The sequence below is a fragment of the Pseudopipra pipra genome, chromosome 7 (genome assembly GCF_036250125.1).
Source record: "Pseudopipra pipra isolate bDixPip1 chromosome 7, bDixPip1.hap1, whole genome shotgun sequence".
NCBI lineage: Eukaryota > Metazoa > Chordata > Aves > Passeriformes > Pipridae > Pseudopipra > Pseudopipra pipra.
In genome coordinates, this window is record NC_087555.1 from 37,989,578 (window position 1) to 38,011,954 (window position 22,377).

The 22,377-nt window shown below is 43.5% G+C and overlaps 1 protein-coding gene across 1 annotated transcript in view; it reads left to right on the forward strand.

Moving 5' to 3' along the window:
- KIF5C (kinesin family member 5C) overlaps nt 1-22,377 on the forward strand; it is a 70,820-nt gene that overhangs the window by 33,776 nt on the left and 14,667 nt on the right. The window contains exons 5-17 of the mRNA XM_064661669.1: nt 485-533; nt 967-1,022; nt 1,909-1,996; nt 3,540-3,664; nt 5,075-5,179; nt 5,501-5,649; nt 8,340-8,488; nt 11,416-11,591; nt 12,914-12,982; nt 16,482-16,688; nt 17,564-17,710; nt 20,144-20,332; nt 22,003-22,120. Of these exons, the coding sequence (XP_064517739.1) occupies nt 485-533; nt 967-1,022; nt 1,909-1,996; nt 3,540-3,664; nt 5,075-5,179; nt 5,501-5,649; nt 8,340-8,488; nt 11,416-11,591; nt 12,914-12,982; nt 16,482-16,688; nt 17,564-17,710; nt 20,144-20,332; nt 22,003-22,120 (1,627 nt within the window). The remainder of the gene's footprint in view (nt 1-484; nt 534-966; nt 1,023-1,908; nt 1,997-3,539; nt 3,665-5,074; nt 5,180-5,500; nt 5,650-8,339; nt 8,489-11,415; nt 11,592-12,913; nt 12,983-16,481; nt 16,689-17,563; nt 17,711-20,143; nt 20,333-22,002; nt 22,121-22,377) is intronic.

Sequence of the window (22,377 nt, forward strand, 5' to 3'; positions counted from 1 at the left end):
TTAATATTGCTTAAGCCTTCCTTTAAAAGTTTAATTTAATATATATATATTGTTTAGGCTTATGTAAGTCTTATGTTAAAGGTGCTTTCTGCTTTTGTGGGGGTCAATATCAATATACCTTTTAAAGATCTCAAATCTGACCCTTCTCATGATGCACCTGCATTGATATGGAAGTATGAAAATATGAATTGATTGACTCTACTCAATATTTTTTGTCAATTTTGCCCATGTTAAAAAAAAAACAACAGATTTTCCTGAAGGTTGGGTTTTTTTTTATAATTTTCTGATGAATCATTGATAAATGGAGAAGGATCAATGACTTGTAAATCATTCAAGATACAAGTTATGTTCCCCAGAAGGATGTAATTCAAACTGTGTGGGAGCTGGGGTTTATTTTAGTTTGGTGCTTTGACAGAGATGGAAATACAGGCACAGAGATTTTTAAATCACCAATGTTTAAATCTGTTTATGATTATTTAATTAGGTTTCCTACTTTGAGATATATTTGGACAAAATAAGGGACCTACTGGATGGTAAGTTCTGTGTTTCTGACGTGGCTGAGTGACTTGACTGGTGCTTAAGGGGAAACAGTTACTTTATTTGGGAGGGAATTAAATTTAAACTGTGTGACTGGCTTTGAGAAGGAGAATTTTGCAGTTTAAATCATCTGATCTGTCTCTTGTGCACCTGCCTCTGCAGTGCTACAGAGCTTGGCTATGAATCAGTGAGCACAGAGGGTTTTACAGACCTCAGGGCAGGTCTGAGCCTCTCTGGCAGTTGATATTCTTAAAGTAGAACTGTATTTAAAAAATAAGGAGAGTGTTTTAGAGCACGTTCAGTTCAGATTACCCCTTGCTTTGCTTCTGTTAAGAGGGTTTTGCACATTTAATACATTCAAAATGTGCCTGCCAGGACTACAGTTAACACATGTGGAATGTTCCTGATTACCTCAATCTTCTTTTCTAGTGTCAAAGACAAACCTTGCTGTACATGAAGACAAAAACAGAGTCCCATATGTTAAGGTAAAAGGATAATTTAATCCTCAGTTTTTCCTTCTTTCTCACACGTGCATCTATTTGCACATTTCCATTTCCATCCCCCTGAAATGATTCAGCTGGTATTTGAAGCCTCAAATGTTCTGGTTGTGTTGGCTCCTGGATTGAAACAGTTTCCTGAAATATTAATGGCCTTGAATCATGTTTGTTTTATTTGCCTGACTTTGAACATTTCCATTTTGTTGGTATGGTGTTAAATTTTAAGTATTCCTGTTCCCCTTTCATGTCAGATATGAAGGAGAACAACCTGAAGAATTTTGTTCTTTAATATTTTGTTGCACGGGTGCTTTAATCTTGTAATACTTTAGGACAGATTTCTTGGGTTAGGAATCAGTTTTGTGGATTTCTGGGCCCTCACTTAAATGTGATGTGTTTGTTATGGACACATGTGAGCCTTAATAATACACATAGAATATTTTTCTGTTTATTCTCAGCCTGAGGGGCAAAAAAAACAAGATAAAATAATGTATTGAGTAATATTGCATTGAGACAGAGAACAAGGACTTTGCATCTTGTCTTGTAGTTTGAGAGAGAACAATTAATTTGGGTGTGTAAATCCAACCCAAATTATTAACAGGAATATGTGTCATATGTCTTCTACATAGAGAAAATTTCCTGCTGCCTGTTTGGGTTTGGCTGAGTCTTTAATCTTGTGAAGAGCAGTTTCCTCCCAAGTTTTAGCCCGTGGACTCCTGAAAGTCACCCAAAGGCAGGTTTTGGTCCATTGCCTCGCTAACGAGCCTGGTGGATGGGGATGCTTCTCCTAATTATTTCGTTCATTAGTGCTAAATACTCCTCCTGACAGCTTTTGGAGCACTAGGAATGTCTCTGATTCCCACTTGCCTCTTCCTAGGGTTGTACAGAAAGATTTGTGTCTAGTCCTGAAGAAGTTCTGGATGTCATCGACGAAGGGAAGGCCAACCGGCACGTGGCCGTGACAAGTGAGTGTTCCCTGGCTCCAGGGTTTGGGTGATTGTACCTCCTAGTGAACTATTGATCCTTCACAAAGCACTCTGAGTTACTTACACCAACAAATTATAACCCTTTAAAATTAATAATCTGTGCTTTTGTGCCCTTTCGCCGCGCGCGGAAACATCGATCGGCTCCGAGCCCCCGGATTTAAGACGTGGCGTTGTGTTGTTCCATGAGCCATCCCAAAGTGGATTGTTGCACAGAATAAAGGTGTTTGGGAATGGTGAATAACTAAAATGGTGAATAACTAAAATAACTTGCATTTCTCTTTGTGCTGCAAGGCCAGAACTGGGAGCGATTCACTGGTCAAAGTGCAGCCGAGGAGCGCAGAGCAATTATCAGCCTCTGCCTGCTCATCTCTTGCAGTGACCTGGATGGAGTCCCAGTGATGGCAAAGCAAACAAATCTTCCTGAATTAAACCCCATAATAATCCCTTTGGCCCCTGCCAAACCTGTTGACTTGCTGGCCTTGCAGGGATGAAAGGGCCTGTTCCCCAGTTTGTACTGGGAGATGTCTTTGATCCAACAGCGGACTTGGCAGAGCCTCAGTTTATAACTCCAGCCTTGGTGGTGGGGTGGTATTTTGGGTATATTTTTTGGTTTTTTTGTGGTTTGTTTTTTTTTTTAATTTAATTTAATTTGATTTATTTTGATGGGTAACTCCTTTCTCTTCCATGTCTCTACCTTCTTTCTTTGAGAGATGCTATATTACTTCATCTCTCCCGTGCTCTTCCCATCATACTGATAGAAATTCCTTCTCTTTCTTCTGAGTAGCATTTCCTCACATTATTTCTGCTATTTTCTTCAACAAAAAAATACCCAAATACATCTTTTTTTTTTTTTTTTTTTTTTTCTGGGATATTACCTATTGCTTTTGGTGCACTTGGAAAAGTTCTGACAAAGGTTGACAGACAATGAATTTTACCTGGAGAAAATTGGGAAATGTTATTGGAAAAAAAAGAATTCGGAGATGGAGGAGGAAAAGGGAATTTAAATAATTATGAACATTGATGGGAGTGGGGGAAAGGTGGAGCTGGGCTTATGGGAACAGAGAAAACAGATGAGAAAGTGGTTTACTCAGTCTTAATATTTTCTTTTTGCTACTTCATGAAACTCCAAACATAACATAATTACAATCACACTTAAAACAAGTGGAAGCTGAACTTATAGCTGCCTGTGTGAAGGAGGATTTTGAAGTATGTAAGCAATAAAAATCATTCTGAAATTTCAATTTAAATAGTGTGGGTTTAATGAAAACTTCTGCTAAACGTTGGGAGACCTCACACAGTTGCACCAAGACCTTCCCAGCTTCTTTTTATTGCAATTATTATTATTTTGGTCGTGCTGGGAGAGAGTGGGAGCTTGTTTTGTAGCCCATGAGCTTTATTTAGGGCTCTTGCAGTGGGCTGGGCTCTCCTCGTGCTTTTGAATTAGGTGGCCATAGCCCAGCTCTGATGACACCCAACCCCTTGTCAGGTTTTAAAGCCATTTAAACCAAGCCTGTGATTGCAGATATGAATGAACACAGCTCCAGGAGCCACAGCATCTTCCTCATTAATATTAAACAAGAGAATGTGGAAACTGAGAAGAAACTCAGTGGGAAGCTTTACCTGGTGGACTTGGCTGGAAGTGAGAAGGTGAGTTTTCCTTTTCCCTGAACGATCCTGGTGGGATCAGTGCAAACTGAGGGAGATTTTACAGAAAAATCACCTTAGATTCTCTTTAGGAAGGTTATTTTCACTTTTTTTAATGTGTGGGATGGAGAAAAGGAGCAAATGTGAACTGTTGGTATGAAATGGCATCCCCCCAAAACCTGCAATCACTTATAATGGAGTGGACTTATATATATAACTTTACATTTAGTTATGGGTGTTTGAAAAAAGAAATGTAAATTTTATTAGACAGCTATTTTAATTTGCTTATATTCAAACATATCCTGTTTCTAGATTTTCTGTAGTTATTGCACATATTACAATGAAATGCCAGCAGTTAACACAGTTTTACACCTTAAGTCTTTTTGAACTCCCTGAATGTCTCTCTTGATTGTGGTGACTATTTCTCCTTTCCAATGTAGAAAAATAATAACCAGAAAAAAACCTTTATCTATTTGCCAAAAGAGTAATGGTCTAGAACAGTATTACAGTGAAAAAATATTTCCCAGTTCTCATTCTCATGCCTTCTGGAGTGTTCAAAACTGGTTTGAATGGTGTTTTCAGGTTGCTTGTTGGGACACACTAATTGATAACCCACTGGTACAATGCAGGAGTTAATAATGTTGATGTCTGTAATTGCATCTATTATTATGTGTTAAATTAAAAGCTCTTTATGGTGTTTATAAAATGGGGGCCTACTCAGGCACTGCACTTCTCTGAAAAAATTAACTTTTGTGGTCCACCATGTTTGGATGTTGTACAGAAAACCTGAAACAAGAGTTTCCTTGGTGGGTTGTCTTCTTAAAAAATACAATTATTTTCTTTTTTATGTCATGTGGCATTTTTAGAGGAAAGTACAGATAGTGTAGTTTTAATTAGAGAAAAAATATGGCTTTATTCTACATTTCTGTGCCTTTCCCCACTCACCCCCTCAAAAAAGAGAGAGAGAACAGACTAAAAACCCTGTTGCTGCCTGGAGGAGTGCTGGTCCCAGGACACCATCCTCGGGATCCAGTCTGTGGACAGCAAACCCTGCATTCAGGATGAGTGGGATCACACTTTCCTGTCCTGATACTGTCCACACAGGCCAAATACAAAGCCAAGATGCTCGTTTTGAGTGTGCCCTGAGAACATCCCTGTGGTGTTCCCTCTCTGGATGGTCTTGGAATTGATCTCCAGGTGTGCTCAGGCGAGCACAGACTTCTCTCCCTGAACAAAATAAAGGTCAAAATAAAGGTCTTAGGGGTGGAATTATTACAGGCCTCCCCAAAAAAAAAAGTTCTCCTCCTTCATGCTCTTGGTTTGTTTTAACTCCAAGAGCATCTTTAACTGTTGCACTGTAGCTCTGTGTGTGCCCCCACGGCTGAGCCTGACTGTTCCTGCTCTCTTTGGTAGGTCAGCAAAACTGGAGCGGAGGGAGCTGTTCTGGATGAAGCTAAAAATATCAATAAGTCTCTGTCTGCTCTAGGCAATGTGATATCTGCCTTGGCAGAAGGAACTGTAAGTAATCCTGTTTTGTGTCGTTGAAAAATGGCTTTTTATTTATGTGTTTCTTCGCCACCCGCATCGAGGAGGAAAAAAACAAAACCAAGCTAACATTTCAATTCAGAAGGAAGAAAATATTGGCTTTCCAGCCACAAACCAGTGACACTCGTGCTGCTCTGCCCGAGATAAGAAGCTAATTCTCAGTGATTTCACTCCAGTGGTTATCCAATCTTAGCACAATCAAAACAATTACCCCTCAGAACCGCCTCGGATCTGTTACACCTGTCACTGTTGGCTCTTGTGTTTAAAATGAAATTGTTCTTGTGTTTGGATCAGAAAACCCACGTTCCGTATCGAGACAGCAAAATGACCCGGATCCTTCAGGATTCCCTGGGTGGGAACTGCAGGACCACCATTGTCATCTGCTGTTCCCCCTCGGTGTTCAACGAGGCAGAGACCAAGTCCACCCTGATGTTCGGCCAGCGGTGAGTCCTGCTGGGAATCCTGGGGGATGCTCCCCTGGGCTCTTCCACGTCTTCCTGGGGCTGAGAGGGCATGAGGCAAGAAGGCAGTTAAAATAAGGAAGTTATGGTTTCTGGAGTCGTTCAAAAATAGGACTGGAGAAGTTGAGAGAGCTGTCCCTTCGTTCCCAACGGCACCAGAAAAATAAATGTTAATGTTGGCCAGCAGCTGCTCTGCTTAAAAGCCCTGGTAGGTTTTCCTGCAGAAGGTACAAAGTGTTATCACAGTGCTTTTGAATTTTATGGGGAAGGTAATGGCACTGGGCAGTTTTCTGTTGGATAACCCAGTGGAAAATGTTCCCTTTTGCTTCACCTGGGTGCTGTCCTCGATGCTTTTAAGAGGTGTCTTCTCCTTGAATGGCACCTCAGGGGTCATCGTTATGGTTCTAAAAAATATCTTTAAACCATTAAGGAAATGGAAGAATGTGGACCCTGGGTAATATTGACAACTTGGATGGATTGCCATGGTGGCTCATGGACATTCTTGTGTTTGAAGGATCTTAACAAGCCCTCAGAAACGAGCAAGGACAAGATAAACGTGGATGTATCCAGGAAGAAAATTTCTCTCCCATATGTGTTCGTTGCCAATAATCATATGGAAATGCATTTGGAAAGTTTGCAGAAGTAGGTCAGGCTCATTATGTAATTACTGCTCTTGTGGTAATTGAGGAGAACTTGGGTACTCTGGAAAATTACTCATTTTGATTTATTTGTGTAATAGCAGAAAGGAAAAAGCCTAGCAGGTTAGGATTGTTAGAAGTAGAATTTAACAGTCTGTAGGATGCAATGAATTTGTCTGAAAATGGGTTGTTTTCCACCATCTGTAATTTTGGGGCTACAAAAGAAGGCAGTGGCCATTAACTTAATCAGGTTTAGAGCTGCCACATGGTTTTATTTCACCATTTTATGATGAGTAATAAGTTACTGAAGATACAAGCTTCTACTTCCCATACCTGTGTGTGCCACAGAAAATTAAAAATAAACACAATAATTAACACAGCAATTAAATAAAAGGCATTAACAACTCTGAAGTCCAGCTTCCCTGTTAGATTCCAGTTTACCTTCCTCTTGGTTTCATTTCTCCTGCCAATATTCAGTAAAATTGGCCTTTCTGTTTGGCAAAACAGTTTTCAAAGCCACTTCTGGCATCCTGACTGGCAGAGCATGGAGTGATGTGATTTGATTAAAACTTCTCTGGGAAGAGGAATATTTCATTTTTCTGGTGTGACACTGTTAAGGACCTGAATACCATTAAAGGGAAGGTACATGACTCAGGGGTGATTACTGGTTCCTCCATTTTTCCTAGCCCAAAAAAAAAAAATAAAATAATTATATCATCATTAAAATAAGTGTAAGGAGAAAAATTCATCTTCACAGGCCCACTACTACTAATCAACACATACATGTCCTACTCTGTTAGTAGTGAATCAGCTTATTCTCTTTCTACTGCACCTTTTCTTGTGGTTTTATATAAATTTTCATTTTAGTTTACTTCATCCATCACTAGGATAAACTTTATGGTGTGATGGTTTTTTTCCCCCCAGTACAGTTAAATGAGTGTGGAAACTTGAGCCCTGCTTTTGACAGAGACAATATGTAAACCCTGGCCATTAGGAGTTATTTGAAAAGCACAGGGTTATTTTAAAATATTTTTTTAAGGTACCAAAACTTCCTGCAAAGCACAAACTGGTGGGAGGTTTGTCTGTTATTCCTCTGCTTACCTTCTGTTTTATTCAATGACACTGGGGTCATTTGAAGGGACTCTGTCTGAGCAGTGGAGGGCAAAGATCTGAAGCTTTCTTAATTCACAGTGATGTGTTTGGTTTTTTCTTTTGCAGTGTGGCTTTGCTGTTGTAGGTGCTGTGCCTGGTTTTCTGCTTGCTTTGCATTCCCTGGCACGGTTGTGGAGGGCGGGTCGGAGCTGGGCACTTTCACAGGAACAAAGTGCTGCTGGTTGTTGTTAGAAGGCTTTAAATTTTGGGGATGTTTTTGCCTAGAGAGGCAATAAATCATGAGTAAATCATGAGCCAGTGAACTCCAGTGGCACAGGCATGAGTTGAGCCTCCCTCCCTCAGCCCTGGAGTAACCCTGGTACCCGGCGGTGACCCCGCTTCTCCTCCCTTCCTTCCAACTGCAAAATTGAATTTATTTGGCTTTCAAGAAGGACAGATTTCCATATTTGCCTCGCTGGGTTGACATCCTTTATGCTGAGATGTTGGGAACATGGCTGAGTTTTGTTGGTGGGGTTGAAGGGATGGTTGTGACGGGACGGGGAGAGCCCGCAGTCAGACGCTGTGGTGGGTCTTGGGCCAGGAGAGGCTGTGAGGTGACAGCTCACCCAGCACAGCAGGAATGACAGGGCTTGGCTTTGTCCTTAATCCAAGCACACATTCCAGAGCTTCTCACTCTCACAGAATCCTAGAATTTACTTGTGTTGGAAGGACCTTAAAACCCATCCCATTCCACCCGCTGCCACGGGCAGGGACACCTTCCACCAGCCCAGGTTGCTCCAAGCCCTGTCCAACGTGGCCTTGGACACTTCCAGGGATCCATGGGCAGCTACAGCTTCTCCAGGAGTTTCCCTTTGTGTTATGGCCAAACTTTGCACTGAGATAAAAGCCAGACTGCAGCTGAGCCTGGGTTTTGTTGTGCAGAGCCAAGACCATCAAGAACACGGTGTCTGTGAACCTGGAGCTGACGGCCGAGGAGTGGAAGAAGAAGTATGAGAAGGAGAAAGACAAAAACAAGAGCCTGAAGAATGTTATCCAACACCTAGAGCTGGAACTGAACAGGTGGAGAAATGGTACGTGCCAGGAATCGGGAATGGGGGAGTGTCTTTGTGGTATTAAGTTACATCTGTTTAAATCTTGCCCTAAGTCACTAATTCTAAGTTCACATTCAGTTGTAGCTCAGGCTTCAAAATAGGAACTGAAAGGTGAAGAAGCAAAAACCAGGGAAACCAGCAACAGCTGTTTACAGAAGGAACCATTTAAATTCTCAAATTATTTTGATGTCAGGTGTAGAGAGTACAGGGAGGCATCGCTACTTTTAATGATGTTAATAATATTAATAAAGAAAAGGGAAAATGGCATTTTTGGAGGTTTTTTTGAAAGAACTCTGCTCCTCAGGCTTGAGAATCAGTTCCATTGTGCTTTAAGGTAACTGGGCCTTGGGGTTTTTTTTGTAATTGGGTTTAACATTAGAATAATTAGTCCTTTAGTACAATGATTGGGAGTGTCATCTGGTTGGAAGAATCACCACTTGTCTCCTGTGGCTTTTAAGTGAAGTTTATACTGAGAACAGCCAGTTTTCTGTTTAAAAACAGAGGAAATTGCTGTTCAGGTAGGTTGTAAAATCAAGTGTAGGATGGTAGAGAAAGATTAATTTTTTAATGCATACATACAATTAAAGACGTTTTATTTAATCTGGAATGTCGAAAATAATTTTGTCAAACCATCCTTACTTCAGATTTTCTATTTCACATTTAAAAAAATCAAACCCCACACTCCAAACCAACAAACAACCCCCCACAACCCAAAGAAACCAACCCAGCATCCCTCCCGAAATCTCCACAAACCCCTGACAGTAAAACCCAGCTGCTTTGGAGCAATTTTTATTTTTTAAAGTGCTTGTCATCCAGGTCCCGTGTGCTGATGTGTGAGCCAGAAGCATCTGAAGCAAGAACAAAATTTGTGATTTAATTAGAAGTCACGCTCTGTGATCTGGGTTTGAACACCCTGGGTGCAGCCGCTGCCTGGAAGATAATACCTGACCTTTGTGGGCTTCCCTCTCTCATCTCCCTGTGCTGTTTGCTTGCCTTCCAGATGAGATGGTTACCTCATGATTGTGCTCCCTGCCTTCCTCTGGAGGCTCCAGCACAGGGAATATTTCCCTTATCAGCACAGTGCCATTGCTATGGAGACGTGGGGCTGCTCTTGGGAGTGCTGGGATTTACAACCTGCTTCTTCTCCCTCCTTCACCCCGTGTTTGCTGAATGGGACCACTTTCATTTCCTCCCCAGCCCAGAATCTCTTTTTTTTTGTTTTTCCAGAAATCCTTTCTCTGTGCTGTGTAAACAAGCCTGTCTCTGCTGTTTTGTGTAAATACTCCCCCTCCCCATCCCCCCCATCAGCCCTGCTGTTCTCATCAGTGTTACCCAGCAATACATTCAAAATACTATTGATTTCTTGTCTGACCCTCTGCAGTCCCATCCTTTGGAAGGATATGCTGTCAAAGGAGCCTCTTTACAAAGGAGAGTTTCACAGGAATTGCATCTTGGATAATATTCCACTGGCGTGGTTTATTCCAGAAATTCAGAGGATATTATACAAAATAAATAGATATTATGCAATATAAAATGGTAGCAGGAAATGGGTGTGCCCAGTCCTCACTGGGGCTGGATTTCAGCAGCCAGGTCTGTGTTTTACAGGTAGGAGGTTGTTGTCCAATGAATGGAAAATCAGACATTCCTTTTGGGAGGCTCCTGATGGATTCTCCACAGCCCGAGGAGCACTGCCCTGTGTACAAGCCTGACTGAGCCCACCTTCCCTACTCTGCTCCAGTGAAATCCAACAATGGAAAAACCCATTTACATTTTTCTCATTCATGACACAGAATGTCACCAAGCCTTTAGAAATTGGGCAAAAAAATATTTTAAGTGAAGTACATTGTTAAAGGTGACAGTGCTTGATTTCAGATCATGTCTTTTCACACTTTAAGCTTGAAAAAAATTATTTACTCTGTTAGTTGGTCTTGCTCTTTCATGCCCTGTTTTGTTTCACTTTGGGGCCTGAATCAGCCTGTCTGGGGTTTGATATATTTGTCCTGTTTCCATGTTTCCCTGCCAGTAGGATAAAACAGAGCCTTTTGGCCAGAGGAATGGCTGGTAAAGCTTTATGGGGCTGAAATATTGTAGCTTTTTGTGGAAAAGGAAATTTGTGCAGAAGGGTTGGCTGTAACCTTCCCACACCCTGAGCAGTGTGTGCAGCACTCAGGGGCTCAGAGTCTCCCAGCAGGCTGTGATGGGAGTAGATTTAATTTCTGGCATGAGCACTTTGCCTGTCTCTCACCACTGAGCTGCAGCGGGCTGGGAATTGTGATGCACCACCACCACTGAAGGAAATATTCCTTGGAGACAATGATTCCGAAGTAAAACGTGCCTGGTATGCACAGACAACATCTAAAAGTTGGTGTTTGTGCTTTAATTTACGTGGCAGAAGGTGAATATTGCTTTAAACACACCTGTCTTGGTGCTGTCCTGGTGCCCTCCCATCACCTCCCAACACAGCTGGAAATCTGAACAGAAAGGGATATTTAATTGCCAATAGTCTTTAGGAAGTCAGGGCTTTTCCCTCCTTATTTCCACCTCTGTTAAACCATGGAGTTAATCCCATCTGTCCAGGGCTTGAGTGAAGGCAGAGCCAGGAGTTCAGTGTTTTCAAAGGCAGCTGCTCAACCTGTTGCTCTGCTTTCACAGGATGTTAAGGTTGGAAAAGACCTCCATGATCGTGGAGTCCATTGGTGATGCATGTTTGTGTTTCCAACCATGGAGATCATCATCCTAATGAGGATGGCCATCTTTCCACACCTACTTTTCCTTGTCCTTTGTATCCCTGGCAGTGGCATAAAGCCCTTCTTTGCTTTCCTGAGTCCCTGTCGGTGACTCTGAAGGCCCATCCTAAGTTATCCACGGTTTTGGACACCCCTCTGTCTTGGATTGTGTGCCTGCAGGAGAAGCTGTGCCAGAGGACGAGCAGATCAGTGCAAAGGACCAGAAGAACCTGGAGCCTTGTGATAACACCCCCATTATTGACAACATCACCCCCGTTGTCGCCAGCATCTCCACGGAGGAGAAGCAGAAATACGACGAGGAGATCGCCAGTCTCTACAGGCAGCTGGATGATAAGGTGGGATTTCACTCCATTTGCTGGGTGTAAATGGAAAACTCTGCCAAAATGGGTGGCTGGCTGTCATCCTTGGCCATCCTGAATTGGAAAAATGTTGGAAAATTCCAGACACTCTTCGTTGCATCAAATCAGATCTACCTCTGCTCCCTGTGCGGTGTTTGGGGTCACTCTCCATGAAATCAGAGCCAAAGTTCCCTTTAATTTTAATGTCTCAGTACAGGCTTTTCATCACTCCTTTTCTTCAGTGGTTTCTGTAAAATCCCTCACCAAACTCTTCTGCCCCTCACAGGGGAGAGAAAGCAAGGGGGACTGCATTTTAATATTTTTATAATGTATTAGAATTTTAAGGAAACCACAGATGCATCCCTCGGGTGTCTTTTGTTAGTGCTGTTCTAGCTGGGCCCCAAAGTGCAGGTGGCTTGTTTATTTATTTATTTATTTATTTGCACAGCTTGAAAGTCATCATGGGCACTTAAAGCTCTCAGCAATACACTTACCCAGGGCTGGCCATTAATAGCTTTGGCTTGTGTGAAAATGATAATTGGAGGTAAAAAAAAAAAAAGGCCCACTAAAGCCATTGACCATTGTGGATGAGAGCAGCATAAAAGGCTGTCTAGAGAAAGGGGAGCTTTCATCATGAATCAATACTCAATTCTAAATTTCAGTTGTAATTAGCAGGGAAATGTCAGAGAGGAAAAAAAAAAAGCTCCTCTGTGCCCTTGTCTGTTAATGTTGGAGTTTGGCTGTTTGTGAATAGCCAGGGAGGGAGTGGGTTGTGTTTAAACCTTAATTCTGATGTGCACGAGGTCTCTGGTTACACCCAGCAGTGTGTTGATGGCATTGAAAAGAGCAGTTAAGGTCTTTAAGAAATTACACTTATTTTTCTGATGGAGAATACGTGCCCAGTAGCAATCTCCAGCTTTTACATATTGATCAGGAAAAGGGAAAAAAAAAAAAAGGCAACCATTCTTTCACTTTCCTCCTCAAAAGTAGCAAAGCCCTTTGAATTATTCTTGAGGGAACTGGCAGCAGGTTTGAGTTTTGCCCTAGAAAACACAGGAAGAAAATTTGGTGCATTATTGCAGGACTATAGGAAATGAGATGGCATTTAATCCCCAAAACTACTCCAAAATATCACCATTTATTTGCATTTACTGTGTAGTTCTGTGTATGTATGTTTTTCTCCCCTCTCACACCGCTCCAAGGTGCACAAGGTTTGCTGTATTATTTTTCCTTCTTTTCTAGAAAGGGGAAATAAAAAGTGACCAAGTGAGAACAGTGAAAAGAAACTAAAAAAATCTCCAACCCTTTTTTCGTTGCAGGACGATGAAATCAACCAGCAGAGCCAGTTGGCTGAAAAACTAAAGCAACAAATGTTGGATCAAGAGGAGGTAAGCAAGTTAAACAAAAAAAATAAGCCAACCAAATGAAAAACTCTCACATTTTCCTCATGAGCCCCTTGTTTAGTGATTCTGTCACAGTTGTTCATATGAAACCTGTGTGTCAGCCAGGTTTAAACTTCAAATTTCATAATACTGTCAGAAGAACATTAAACCTTGATAACTCCTCATAATAACAATCCATCCTGCTGGGAGGTGCTGCTGGAGGTCCAAGGTAGGAGTGTGGCCAGTATTTTTCACTTCAGATGTGGTTTTTCAGCATGTCTGTGCCCTCTCAGGTATCCAGGCACTATGGACTGCAAGGAGTTACAGATTTTCTGCTCTGACTGTATAAAAATTACTCCTGGTAATAAATTACTGATGTTCATTATTTTGGGTAATTAGAGACAGTAATGGGAGAAGTCTGTGAGATGGAAAAATTGATTATTGGTGCTGCCACGGGCTTGCTTTAAAATCTTGGATTGCTCACTTGAAACGTTTGATTTCATTGTCTCTGTCCATAAAACGAATGTTTGTTGGTTTTAAGACAGGGGAAATATGATCACTAAACCTACAGTCAGGTTATTCCCTGGTCTGTCATTTGTTTACAAGAGGGTTTGAAGATGCAGAATGAGGCAATAACACTAAATCACCAAGTTGCCCAAATGTTGCTGTGATATTTCTTAGAAATTGCTTTTAGGCTGGCGGGAAATTGGATAAGGGCCATCCAGACCCGGAATATAATCCTGCTGTGGGAGTTCATCCATCACCAGTGTTCTGAAACACTGCTCTCTCTTTTCAGGCCACACTGCTGGGATTCTCTAGGAGTGTGTCTCCCAGCTGCCCAGCTGGAGCACAGCGCTGTTCTGGCTGCTTTTTCGGGGTGTGAAACCTCTCTTTTCATGGAAAAATCCTTCAGTCCTTACCCAAGCCCTCAGAAAGGGTTGCCAGGGCCCCCTTGTCATGTCTGAACATGGCAGTTACTCGTCACTCATGACTTACCTGCCACCTTTGGGGCTTGTCCTCTCTGCAGGAATCACCAGCCTTATCTAATTCCATGATTAAGCTCCTCATGCCCTTGCCACAGCTTTATTTGGCTGCCCGTGCCTGTGGCTACACAGACACAACAGCCTTTTATGCCTTCTCAGCACCATTATTTTCTGATGTGTGTTGTGGTTCTATTTGTGTCATCTCACCTCTCCCATCTTTTTCACATCACTCTTCTCACCCAAAGCTGATTTTAAAGCTTTATTTATTTATTTATTTATTTTCTGATGTCTCATTTTTTGGGGGGGATGTGTATTCCTTTGTGTTAGCTGGTTGGGAGCAACTAACACAATTATTCCCCACTCTCCACGTTCCATACTCAATATCACACCTAGAATATGAACCAGGTTTTCAGTGACCCCTAATCCTTGCCTTCCAGACCACTTTCCCCCCTTTTTTTGCACATTCCTAGCTTTGCTGACTTGGGAAATCTCTGCAGCTGATGTCTGACTGCTTGTTCAGCTTTATCTGGTTCATCTCAGGAGCTTGTCCATCTCTTACCTTTGAAAGCTCATGTGATATTTCATTTTTCAAGGTGTTTTTCCACCTGCTCTGTGGGAGGGATGTACCTGCTCTGTCCTGGAGCTGTGACTGGCTCAGTGATACACGAGCTGAGAGCAGCTGCCTCACTCTGCTTCCCCCTAATTAACCAGAGGCCTTTTTTCTGCTTGATTAAACCAGCAGGTTAATTATAAATCTGAGGCCTGCTGCAGATGGCATTGGGCTGATATTGGTGTCTTTTGGTGCCTTTTCACCCCTGGCTGCTTCTTAGGGTGCATTTCTTGGGGGATTCTTAATACTCCACGCTGCACCTCCCATGCTGTGAACAGATCCACGAAGTGCTGCAGCCATTGTCCCTTCCCTTTGTTTACTGTTGATCCTTATAACGTGTCATTAATGGCCTTTGAAAATCTCTTTTTTCCCCCACATAATATCAGCAAGAACCTTCTGGGGAGCCGTGTTTATGCTCTAGGTGATGCACAGCACTCCTCGAAGTCACAGCAATATCCACGCAGAAAATTTCTTAAGTAAACGTAAATAATAGTTCCATCTGTGTTTGGCAGAAAGATTATTTTAAGCTGTTTTGTTGTTTAAATATTTACATGCCATCTGGCTTTGGCAACTCGGCGGGGTTTTTCCATAACGTGAGTGCACTTCTGAGGCTGCAGCATTACCAGAGAGATAAATTTCCCTTACATCTGAATCCTCCCTGCACCACTTTTGGGCACGTGCCAGCCTCTGGAGCTGCCTGCCTGGTTCCCCATTTTCCATTAGAACTCTGAGCCAAAAAAAAAAGGAAAAAAAAAGCCCTGTCTTATCTGACATTCTGCTTTTTGTGGTCTGTTTTAGAGGGGGGGGGGGGTGACAGGTCAGGAGAAGTCAACCCAACTCAGTTCAGCAGGGCAGGTTTTATTGCACTGTCCAAGAAAGCTTCAGTACAGCTCTATTAAACTAATATATGTATATATGTTAAACTAATCCATACATAGGAATGCTTGGAAAGAAGTGAATTCTGTGAATGAATGTCCAAACTTTGCTGTTAGGATAAGCAGGAAAGCCTTCCTGTGTTTCCTGCACTAGTTTTATACCTTATTATTCTCTGTTTTATGCAAAGTTAAGTCCTGATTTTGTTATTATTCTCAGAAGTACAATATTAGTATTAAATGTTAGGTGGCACCTGTTATTTATTTTCACATCATTCTACTGGTGGGTCTGGGTTTGTGCTGAGAACCCAGGAGCTGAATTTTCAGGACTTTAACATCTCACTGAACACTGGTTCAAGGGCAAGGGAGAGGACCATGCAAGTGACCTCAGCCCTGTCACTAAAACTCCAGCATCTCCCTTAGCAGTGTGCAAAGAGTAGATTTAATAAGTTTTACCAATTGGAAATACTCACTAGTCTGTGTGAGGTCAGTATTTGCTTCTTTAGTTAATCTTCTCCCTCAGCAAATATATAAGCAGCCAATCTGTCTTCAGCATCGTGCCTCAGATGATAACTGAGAATAATCATCTTAGGTTTGCTTATCAAAATATTTCTTTAATGCCCCAAGGTCTCTGAGGCTGCCTCAGAGAGCCCTTTCCCTTGGCTCAGTTCAAAGCTCTGAGTCTGTGTAGAAACATTTCACTTTGTGGTGTTTTTTGGTCCTCGCCGCAGCACCACATTGAGGGCAGAGGATTTCTTTGGAGCTCTGATACTGCTTAAAATAAGTTTCTCTGCCTCAGTCTTGTGTCATAATAGGATTTGATAAAGATTTCGTTGAAGTTCAGAGGTTTTTTTGTGCTTCCTTCAAATACATTTATGCTGAAGCTGGTGCTGTTTCTGGCAGAGCAGCAGGATTTCTTTGCTCCTGCTTTCTGTCTTGCACACACATTTTCTCTCCCTCTGTCTGTTTTTGCTCTTTCCAGTGTTGCCTTTTGAGTGAGCTCTTGGGCGACTTAATGCTTCTGTGATACTTCTTTCCAGCTTTTGGCCTCCACTAGGAGGGATTATGAGAAGATCCAAGAGGAGCTGACCCGTCTGCAGATCGAGAACGAAGCGGCGAAGGACGAAGTGAAGGAGGTCCTCCAAGCCCTGGAAGAATTAGCTGTCAATTATGACCAGAAATCCCAGGAAGTGGAGGACAAAACAAGGACCAACGAGCAGCTGGCTGATGAGCTGGCACAGAAGAGTGTAAGAGCAAGTTGTTTGAAGTGTTGGTTCCCTCCTCACCCCCCCAAAGATTTCCACGGGGTCCCCAAAACCTGTGTCGTGGTCCCCCAGCAGCAATCAAGATCCACATTTGCTGATGCTGCTTGTCTCTCTTCTATCTTAATTAAACAATAAAATTAAGGTAGTGCAGGCACTTCTCTGTGGAAGCTGGTGGCAGATTGTGGCTCTTGCAGCCCCTGTGCTTTGCACACTCTAACAGTGACTGAAATGAATGTCAGCCCTGGCCATTCTGTGGTTTGGGTGTTTGAAAACTCTTATCGTGCCAAGAAGGCTGTGAAAATCTGCTTTATGCAAATGGCAGCATTCTGGGTTTTTCTGGACTCTGTGCTGAGAGTCAGGGCATCTCAGGGAAGGGATCAGAAAAAATAAATCAGCTTTTTTGGCTGATCTTAAGGAAAAAATCAGAGGGAAATCAAGATTGGTTTATTAGCTTAATGCATCCTTTTCCCTTAATTCATTACACAAAGTGATGAAGCTCTTGTTAACAGATATATTTCATTAAAGACTTTGTTATCTACTTCAGTAGAACAGATTAGTATGAAATCCATTCGAAAAAATTGAATTTTATATCCTTCTACACCTATTTCTCGGTGATTAACCTTCTCTGATGTATTATGCAAATAAGATTCTTACCGGATTTGCTACATTTAATACATGTAAAGTAGCCTTGGTAGCAAGTGAGTTGTGAAAGTGGATTATGTCAAGGTGGAAGGGGATGTGTCAGCACGTTGTGCCACGGGCACGTTCAGGAAAATACAAGACAGCGCCACGTAACCCAAATGCCACGTGAGAATTGGTGGGAGAGGAGGGTAACTCTTCTTTTTAAACCTTCTCAGAGTGCCCTGACAGCAACCCAGAGGGAGCTGGGCCAGCTGCAGGAGCTCAGTAACCACCAGAAGAAGAGGGCGACAGAAATCCTGAACCTGCTGCTGAAGGACCTGGGGGAGATCGGGGGAATCATCGGAACCAACGACGTGAAAACAGTGAGTGGGTTTTGCTGCTTGTCCCCCACACCTCCTGCACTGTAAAAATGCTCCATCTGATCAGGGAATCACAGGATGGTTTGGGTTGGAAGGGACCTTAATGATCATCTCGTTCCATGGGCAGGGACACCTTCCACTAGCCCAGGTTGCTCCAAAGTGGGCTTGGACACTCCCAGGGATCCAGGGGCAGCCACAGCTTCTCTGGGCAACCTGTGCCAGGGCCTCCCCACCCTCCCAGCCAGGAATTCCTTCCCAATATCCCATCTAACCCTGCCCTCTGGCAGTGGGAAGCCATTCCCTGTGTCCTGTCCCTCCGTGCCTTGTCCCAAGTCCCTCTCCAGCTCTCCTGGAGCCCCTTTAGGCCATGGAAGGGGCTCTCAGCTCTCCCTGGATCCTTCTCTTCTCCAGACTGGACACCCCCAGCTCTCCCAGCCTTAGCAGAAGGTTTCCAGCCCTTGGAGCATCAGCTGATGTGGAATATGTGGATCCAGCAGTCCTTCTCCCAGGACACTGCCATGGAAGTCCTGGCTGGAGCTCTTTGTCTGGCTCAGTGTCTGGACACACAATTCCCACAGTTATTCCCAGCTCAGTGTTTAGACCCAGACTAGTGCAGCCCATCTGTGGGTTGATGCACTGATTAATGGGGCTCTGAGTTCCCTCCAAAACTATTCCCATGCAGCCCCACTCATTCCTTAGCTGGCACAGCTCAGAATTCCCAGAACCTGAAACAGTTTTATTGGTGGGATTTGGCATCTGGGGTGGCTACTTTTTGTTTGAAGGTTGGTGCAAATTTTGGGCAGCTCTGCTTTGAGATTGACCTGTCACACTCCTGTGGGAGATGAACAAATGTCCAAGTTTCAGAGGAGATATTTCTATGGTCCGTGCTAAATGGCAGTGATCAAATTTTTCCCTGGCCTGGAGAATCTCCCAGGTGATTAATAACCATCTTACCTGTCCATTTAAAACCACGTGAAAAACACCAATGATTAGAACTTCATAAGAAATCCATTTTAAAGATATATGTGGATTCCTTGCAATACACTCATTTTTCTTGCTTTTAGTTGACTTCTTGCTGACGTCCTGCTCAAGCCCCCTTTATTTAGCAGGATGCTCCAGCCTGCTCCTGCTGCAGAGGACACAATCCCTGCTGCCCCTGTGGTGCTGCAGATGCCAGGAGCAGCAGAGCAGCCTTTGGCAGATGTCACAGCAGCCTCTGGTGGCCGTTGTGACAGGGACAGTGAGAGAAAAACCTTTGAAAATGGAGGCAGAGGCAGCGAGATACAGATTTTTATATAACTAAGATGTCAGCGTTTTTGAGGACAGCTGTCAGCGTAAACAAGGCCAGATTGAGAAGTGTTTGGAAGAATAATTTCGAATTTGTTGGCAATTAGCATCTTCTCCAAGTGTGTCTAATTTCAGGCCAGACTGAGAGTTTTGGAAGCAGTGTCATTTTTTTAGGCTTTTCGGGATGCAGCACATGTTCCCTTCCCCTTGGCAGTGCTGGGGAAAGGTGAGAAGCAGATGAAGTTCATCCCTGTGCTTGCTCAGGGAGAACCTGCACAGCCAATCTGTGGTTACAGGAATTCAGTAGCTGAAGAAAAATCACAAAGAGAAAGACAACGTGTTAAACCAGTGAAGGAAATTATGTATTAGTAGAATTATACTAATATTTAGAGATGAGAGCCATTAGTTTTCTCTTGCCAGGTGATTTCCAGACCCATGTGTGTTCTACAGCTCCTCATGGAAGAAGCACAACCCTTCCAGAGGGGAATTCTTGTAGGAGTACTTTGAAAATGCTCTTCAGCTTTTTGGAATGGTGAAAGAAAGAAAATTTCCCCTGCTGGTGACATGAGAATGTTTCTCCAAAATGCACTCTTGCCATGATGGTGGGCTTGATTCTTTTAGATGTTGAACCACTGGGTTCATAGAATCATGGAATATCCAGAGTTGGGACCCACAAGGACCATCCTGTCCAACTCCTGGCCCTGCACAGACACTCCAGCAATCCCACCCTGTCCCTCAGAGCGTTGTCCAAACCCTCCTGGAGCTCTGGCAGCCTTGGGCTGTGCCCTGGGGAGCCTGGGCAGTGCCAACCACCCTCTGGGGGAAGAACCTTTTCCTGAGATCCACCCTAATACATGATTTGATATACACACAAATCAAATCAAGAACTTCAAAAGTCCTCACAGAAGGTGTCTACTTAATATAGTAAGTGGTCTTTGCTTTGCAGAAACACTCCAGTTTTGATTTTTTTATCCTCATTTGGGGCGTGAATATGAGTTGTACATTCTCAGAAATTCCCACATAACAATTAACATCCCTCTCCAGAGCTTCTTTCTGAAATGATATGTGGGCTGTCGAACTGTCCCAAACCCCAGACCGAGTCTCTCCCCCGTTCCCGGAGCAGCACAGCCCAACTTTCTGTGTGCTCAGTTGGCAGATGTGAACGGGGTGATCGAGGAGGAGTTCACCATGGCCCGGCTCTACATCAGCAAGATGAAATCCGAGGTGAAGTCCCTGGTGAACCGCAGCAAACAGCTGGAGAGCGCCCAGATCGACTCCAACAGGAAGATGAACGCCAGCGAGAGGGAGCTCGCGGCCTGCCAGCTCCTCATCTCACAGGTGGGGCTGGGGCTCCTTCCTACCTTCTCTCAAGCTTTGAGGGCTTCCTCAGCCTCTTTCCTCGTGGAATGTGTGTGCTCGGAGCGAGAAATGAGGCTTCAGGGGGCAGAAGTGTCTGTTTTGTTGGGTTTTCTCTCCCTTCTCCCATTCCTCGCCCTCAGTGTTTTTCAGCACATTCTGTGGCGAGATCGTGTCCTGCTGTCCTGAAGTGGGTTTTGTGGAATAAGGCTGAAAAGGCCGTATTCCTCACCATGAATTTGTATGGGATTTCCATGTCTATTTAGATGGGATTTCCTTAGCCTGCATTTGTATGGGATTTCTACACCTGTTTATGTGGGATTTCCTCACCATGAATTTTTATGGGATTTCAATATCCATTTTTATGGGATTTCCATATCCATTTTTATGGGTTTTCCTCACCCTGAATTCGTATGGGATTGCCATATCCATTTTTATGGGATTTCCTCACCCTGAATTTATGTGGGATTTCTGCACCCATTTATGTGGTATTTCCTCACCCTGAATTTGTGTGGGATTTCTATATCCATTTTTATGGGATTTCCTCACCCCGAATTTGTATGGGATTTCTGCACCCATTTATATGGGATTTCCTCACCCCGAATTTGTATGGGATTTCTGCACCCATTTGTATGGGATTTCCTCACCCTGAATTTGTATGGGATTTCTGCACCCATTTATATGGGATTTCCTTACCCTGAATTTGTATCTTGTATCACTTTAAAAGCAGCCTGAGAGAAGAAACAGTGACCATATTGTTCACTAGCCAAACCTTTGGAGAGCTCCTCATACCTGCTTTGTTAATATGCTGCCAAGATAACGAGGCAGCAGTATATGAAATAAAATGTTATGGAAAACTGTATAGGATGGTGTAGGGGGTTGGCCCTGGCTGGATGCCAGACACCCACCAAAGCTGTTCTATCACTGCCCTCCAAAACTGGACAGGGGAGAGAAACTCTAATGAAGGTTCATGAGATAAAGACCCAGATCCCTCACCAAATACTTCACAGGCAAAACAGACTCATCCTGGGGATAATAATTGAATTTATTGACAACAAAATCAGAGCAGGATAATGAGAAGTAAAACAAATGTTATAAACACCTTCCCCCACCACACCATCCTTCCCAAGCTCTACCACCTCCAGTGATGCTGGAAGATGGGAATGGGGGGCACAGTGAGTTCATCACAGGTTGTTCCTGGTGCTGCTCCAGTCAGAGTCGTTCCCCTGCTCCAGGGTGGGATGTTTCCCATGGGAGACCGTTCTCCATGAGCTCCAATGTGAATCCATCCCACTGGAGACAGTTCTCCATGAGCTCCAATGTGAGTCCATCTCACTGGAGACAGTTCTCATGAGCTCCAATGTGAGTCCATCCCATGGGAGACAGTTCTCATGAGCTCCAGCATGAGTCCATCCCATAGGAGACAGTTCTCCATGAGCTCCAACGTGAGTCCATCCCATGGGAGACAGTTCTCCATGAACTGCTGCAACCTGGGTCGTTTTCCACGGGGTCCATCCTTCAGGCACAGCTCCAACATGGGTCCCACACCGAGGGGACTCAAGTCCTTCCTCCTTGATGTGGGACAGCACCTGAATTCCAAGGAAACAGGCCGTGCTGCTCACATCTCACTGCTGTTCTCCTCGTCTCCACAGCACGAAGCGAAGATCAAGTCCCTCACAGACTACATGCAGAACATGGAGCAGAAGAGGAGGCAGCTGGAGGAGTCCCAGGACTCTCTCAACGAGGAGCTGGCCAAGCTACGTGCTCAAGGTACAGCTCTGGGCCTTGTGGCCACGATTCCTTTTAGCAGCTGTGTCCTAGAAAATTCCGTGTTGGGTTTTAACGATGGGAGAAATTAAAAAAAAAACAACAACACACGAATTCTTCAGCCAAACAGCACCAAGGAATCTTGCTAAATGTTCTGTAAAATTGTTAGAGGTCTGTCTGATTTAGAATCATAGAATCATAGAATCATAGAATCGATTGGGTTGGAAAAGACCTCCGAGATCATCGAGTCCAACCCTTGG